The following is a 5,686-nucleotide window of genomic DNA, read 5'->3' on the forward strand; positions in this document are numbered from 1 at the left end:
TCGTATTCAGAAGATTGTCACAATCTTTGCTCAGGTAGCCCATCTACGCCACAGAATATTGATGAACAGTGTTGGTTATCTTCAGGGACAGCTGATTCTGACCAAAGACTGAAGAGGCCCTTCCATGCACCTTCATCTGATTTTTTTTTCCAGAAAAAAAAAAGTAAGCTGATAAAATTCTGCGTGGGCAGCAGAGGTCTTCAGTCACCGCCAAAGCATTGTCGCCCATGGACAAGGAACAGGAGCAGTAATTCTTGACCTGGAGGCGCACACTTGCACTTGCATGTTGCATCGACAAACAATGACACCTTGAGTAAGCAGCCGCACATGAAAACGTAGGCCCGCCATTGAGCAAGTGACAGTCACCGTGTTTCTGATTGACCAGACAATTCTGCATGCGAGAGACGTTCCAGTTAAGTCACCGAGTTGATCACGAGCATCTGCTGTTCACGCATCGGGTGATGAAGAAACTGATGAAGTTTTCCCTGCAGGCCTGTAGTGTTTCTCTCTGCCCTGCTGCTGTCAATTAAGGGATCTCACATCGTACTGTTTCTTGATCGGATTCTCAGGCTTCACTGCACATCCAGGACGAGAGTACCGATTTCTCCATCATCCATCCCTTCGACTTTACCCCAAAGCCATCGCTCAGTACTGACAAGTGCTCTGCATTGCATCCCTCTGCGAGCGTACCTGCCGTTCAGATTAAATTCAGATAGCTCGATGGATCCTCTTCGTGTACCATGCATATGCAGACTTCACTCCCACTTAACACCGACCTCGATCGATCCAGAGTCCGCAGGATTTGAGACGTCAGACGTGCACGCAAACGCATCGATTCACAAGCTATCTGCAGGCTTGTGTATATAATCTGTATATTGGTATCTTCTCTCATCATCCCAGCTGAGAGCAAGCAGTTCTGTTTTGCCATGTCGTTCAGAGTTCAGGCGACGCGGCCTCGGCGGTTTGATCTTACCATGTCAAGGAGGACAAGGAGACCAGCAGCAAGCTTGGCTGCCAATTTCCATCAAGAAGATCATGCCACCATGCAGCAGGGATCCCAGACGATGATACAGCCTGAGCATCAAGTTCAAGATTCCAAGCTGAACGCAGCGCCGGCGTCGCAATGCCTGTGCCTGTCAGATCACCTGCAAGCACGGCACTCTGAAGATACCGAGGCGCACAAGACTTCAGCACGGCCTGAAGCCACCGAGGAGAGTGAGACGCAGCAGCACCAGCAGCAGGAGTGCCAAGATGACTCTCGCCGTTTCTCGCTGCAGGAGCTGATAGAAGACGAGACCGGCGGCGCCATCGACGGCGAGGAGGACGCCGCCACCGGAGGCCACGAAGATGATCCTGCTGCCGATGCTGTTGCCCAAGGCGTTTCAGGAGCAGCTGCAGCAGGCCGGCCTGAGGAGCACGTGGCGGGGAGGAAGGTGATCGGCATGATGCGCCGGTACGTGAGAGTCCGGTCCATCAAGACCAAGCATGCACCGGAGAAGAACGTTGTGGCGCCTATATGTTGAGGTCAGCAAGAAATTCAGTGAACTGGGTAAATCAGTTGCTTCATCTTGTCAAGTTTCTGTCTTTTGAAAATGTTCCTTATGCCTGTGTGTGCGCACATTAGTATATTTGATTGATGAGTTGTTAACTGTAATACGGGAACCAAGATGAGAATATATGATGATGCGATACAGCTGCAAGTTTGCCACTCGAGACAGATAAATTTTATTGAAAAAAAGTAACTAGACATGACGAGTTTCTGCATTGTTTCGATGTTATGGGGGGAAAAATGCCTAGTTGCATGTGCACAATTTGTCTAACTTTTTAATGGAAAGATACATCTAAATCTCATAAAAAGTGAAGTGAAAGGAACTGTCGATCACCCTCCTGGATCATACAAGTTCATTCCCAATTGAATCTCCACCTGCACAAAAGAACAGCTGGACTGGAAAAATTACAGGACCTCGTATGACATCATTCATGGACGAAAAGTTTGGCATATATCAACTGTTTTACATGCTCTTTTTACTCCTAAATGCGAGCCAGCAGATGGCTAACCCACTTATTCAAGAACAGAGATACATATCAGCTTCACCAATTTCAGTTCGGAAAGGCTCCAGTTACTCACAGATACGAGACCATCTTCTCAGAGGCACGACTGAAAATAACAACATCATGCTGATGCTTCCTCGTTGGCAAACTTGTCTAGGAAGGCAAGTATCTCAGAATTCACTCTTTCGGCCTTCTCTTGCTGCAGGAAATGGTGACCTTCGATGATCGAAACCTCAAGATTTGGAACATTGGACTTTAAACCCCCGCTCTTGACGTACTTCTCAGTCCCGAAGGACTGGAGACCGACGTCATTCTCACCAAGAATGAACTTTGCAGGCACTATGATCTTCGCTCCACTCCAAGGTGCAGTAAGCCTCCAGTTTCTGCAAAGACCACACATCACTGCTGAACTAAATAAAACAATACAAGGCATCAAGAGGAGGGCACAAGGTGTGGAAATTACGTTTCCAACATGCGGTAGTAGTTCAAGGGTCCTGTGAACCCATTCTTCTGAAACTTTTCGGCATACTGGCCCAGTTCTTCGTCCGTCATCCAGGGAAGTGGCGACGAAGGTGCCTGAAGAAAGTCTATGATCTCTACTCCAGGAGGTGCAATAAGTTCATCGATTTCAAGGGCGTAGAACTTTTTTAGGACAGTCGCAACATCGTAGCGACCAAATGCCCTTTCTGCTCTTCCAGGTTCCTGCAAGTATGTATTATGGAATAAGATATATTGCAGTAAATAGTAAATATATAGACCATCACTACATAATGGCTATGTGCATCCTAGGTTGAGGCGCCGCACCTAGGATAATGATATTGCATTATCTTAAGAAAAAAAAGGACCACCACTACAATCTGTACTGCTTTATCATGTAGTTGCATATTCATTTCCATGGAACCCTGCGCCCTGGAACTGAAATTATGAATTTGAAGAGAAATAGACCAACTTTAATTCAGATCAAAATACTTGCTCCTTTTTTTTTACCTATGATACACAGAGAAGATGAATAGCCGATCCAACTTTTAAGAAGACAAGGTAGTCTGTGATCGCAATTAAAAATGTCACCTGAAATTTGTTCTCCACCCCAAATGGAAGATTCAAGCAACAATTTATACCGCAACGTATTTAAGCAAGAAGAAGGATGACCGCAGACTATTATGTGAGCTTGTTATTTGTTTAGCAAAATTACTTTGAACTAGTTTGTATGCATTGCATTAATAGCCAATCAGATTAACATTAACAGCAAATTCCACCAGCCCGTCCTCCGCCGCCTGCCAATCTCCTCGCCCAAATTCTCATTCCACATGCAGAGATCAACGGAAGGAATTAAGTGGCTGAGCAGCGAAAGTGAACTCCACCTGAAACTGATTGATGTAAAAGCTATCGCCGAGCTTGGCAAATGACTCCGTCATCGGGCGAGGCCCGCGGGGAAAGTAGGGAATCCCCAGGATGACGGCGGCGCGCACCCTGTCCGGCCGGAACAGGCAGAGGTGCCACGCCACCTGCGCGCCCCAATCGTGCCCGACCACGAACACCTTTTGGAGGCGGAGGTGGTCGAGGAGCGCGACCAAGTCGCCGACAATGTGGAAGATGGAGTAGGCGGCTGGATCGGCGGGGACGGAGGAGTCGCCGTAGCCGCGGAGGTCGGGGGCCAGCGCGCGGAAGCCACGGGCGGCGAGCGCGGCCATCTGGTGACGCCATGAGAGCCACATCTCCGGGAAGCCGTGGACGAGGAGGACCGCCGGCCCGGTGGAGGGGCCGCTCTCGGCAACGTGGAGGGAGATGCCGTTGATGTCCGCGGTCCATTGCCGCACCTCGCCGGTGGCTTCGGCCGCCATGCTTGCGCTGCTCGAGTCGCTAGCGGCTCAATCAGTCCGACAGAAACATGCGGCCACTGAGTCACTGACATAAACACAAATGATTATCTGAACCTCCTGGATCACACATTTCACATGTAGCTTTCAAGTCAGTGCCCAAGTTGACTGGCGCACTAAGGGGCTACTAGTTTGGAGCAGATGGATTAGAGAATGTGCATAACCTGAAATAACACCAGGCAGCTAAAATACAGAAAAATCAAGCACCAAGTCCAAGTGGTACTTCACATGGTTTCTAGAAAAAACAAACAAAACTCTTTTATTCCTGTATGCGAGCCAACAGATGGCTTAGCAATCACGGATGCGTTTGGTTCACCTGGCTTATTTTTAGTCCATGTCACATCCAAAATTCAAAATAATATGAGTTAATTATAAAACTAATGGTACAGATGGAGACTAAACGACAAAACAAATTTATTAAGCCTAATTAATCCATCATTAGCAAATGTTTACTGTAGCAACACATTGTCAAATCATAGACTAATTAGGTTTAATAGATTCGTCTCGCAGTTTAGCCTCCACTTATGTAATAGATTTTATAAATAATCTACGTTTAATACTTCTAATTACTATCTAAACATTCGATGTGACGAGTGCTGAAAATAAGTCAAAGTAACCAAACGGGGCTTTATTCAGTTATTCTACGTTTCAGTTCAGGAAAAACTGGCTAACAGTCTCCCAAAGATTTGTTGGTTTTCCCATACACGACACGACTGCAGAGTAACATCATGCTGATGAAGCCTCTAGCCTCTCTACTCGCTGGCAAACTTGTTCAGGTAGGAAAGTATCTCAGAGTTCACTCTCTCGGCCTGCTCTTGCTGCAGGAAATGGTGACCGTCGATGATGGCAACATCAAGATCTGGAACATTGGACTTCAACCCCCCACTCTTGATGTACTGCTCAATTCCAAAGGACTTGGCACCGATGTCCTTATCGCCGGCGATGAACTTGGCAGGCACAGTAATTTTCGCACCGCTCCATGGTGCAGTAAGCCTCCAGTTCCTGCATTCACCACGCATTACTATTCAGATGGGTGCAGCTGAATGAAATACCAGGAAGGCAGACAGAGTTTGAGGAAACTACACTACATACATGTCCATCATGCGGTAGTAGTTGAGGGGCCCTGTGAACCCAGACTTCTGAAACTTTTCGGCATACTGGCTCAGCTCTTCCTCGGTGATCCAGGGGAGTGGCGAGGAAGGTGCCTCGAGGAAGTCGATGATCTCTACTCCAGGAGGAGCAGTGAGGTTGTCGAATTCAATGGAGTAGAACTTCTTTAGCACGGTCGCAACGTCGTAACGAGCAAATGCCCTTTCAGCTCTTCCAGGCTCCTGCAGACATGAAATTCTCGCATGAGTGGCCTGCAAGAAGTTAAGTTGTAGCCTAGTGCCCACCAGGTACCCTGTCCTGAAATTGCGAGTTTGAAGCAAAACAGATGAGGCAGGCAAAGGAAGATGAAGATACCACCTGGAACTGCGTGATGTAGAAGCCATCACCGAGATCCGCGAACGTCTCAGAAATCGAGCGAGGGCTGCGGGGGAAGAAGGGAATCCCGATGGTGACGACGGCGCGCACCCGGTCCGACCGGAACAGGCAGAGGTGCCACGCCACCTGCGCGCCCCAGTCGTGCCCAACCACGAACACCTGCGCCGCCGCCCAATAAATCCATCCATGACGAGCACCAACAAGGGAGAGCTCAATCAAGATCACGAATTCACGATGCGTGAGGTGACTCAGGTGAGTAACCAACAGCAGCA

The 5,686-nt window shown here is 48.3% G+C and overlaps 2 protein-coding genes across 2 annotated transcripts in view; both read right to left on the reverse strand.

Moving 5' to 3' along the window:
- Window positions 1-1,873: 1,873 nt before the first annotated feature.
- LOC101785084 (epoxide hydrolase A) lies at window positions 1,874-4,323 on the reverse strand. Its single transcript, XM_004963265.4, has 3 exons — window positions 3,414-4,323; window positions 2,516-2,754; window positions 1,874-2,435 (listed from the first exon to the last, which is right to left on the reverse strand). Exons 1-3 carry the CDS (start codon window positions 3,891-3,893, stop codon window positions 2,174-2,176), a joined length of 981 nt encoding a protein of 326 aa, XP_004963322.1. The 5' UTR covers window positions 3,894-4,323; the 3' UTR covers window positions 1,874-2,173.
- A 209-nt stretch (window positions 4,324-4,532) lies between these two features.
- Window positions 4,533-5,686, reverse strand: part of LOC101785486 (epoxide hydrolase A) — a gene marked incomplete in the record, with an annotated part of 1,996 nt that continues 842 nt past the window's right edge. The window contains 3 exon segments of the mRNA XM_022824880.1: window positions 4,533-4,931; window positions 5,022-5,260; window positions 5,397-5,575. Of these exon segments, the coding sequence (XP_022680615.1) occupies window positions 4,682-4,931; window positions 5,022-5,260; window positions 5,397-5,575 (668 nt within the window).

Source organism: Setaria italica, chromosome III (assembly GCF_000263155.2).
Source record: "Setaria italica strain Yugu1 chromosome III, Setaria_italica_v2.0, whole genome shotgun sequence".
Taxonomy (NCBI): domain Eukaryota; kingdom Viridiplantae; phylum Streptophyta; class Magnoliopsida; order Poales; family Poaceae; genus Setaria; species Setaria italica.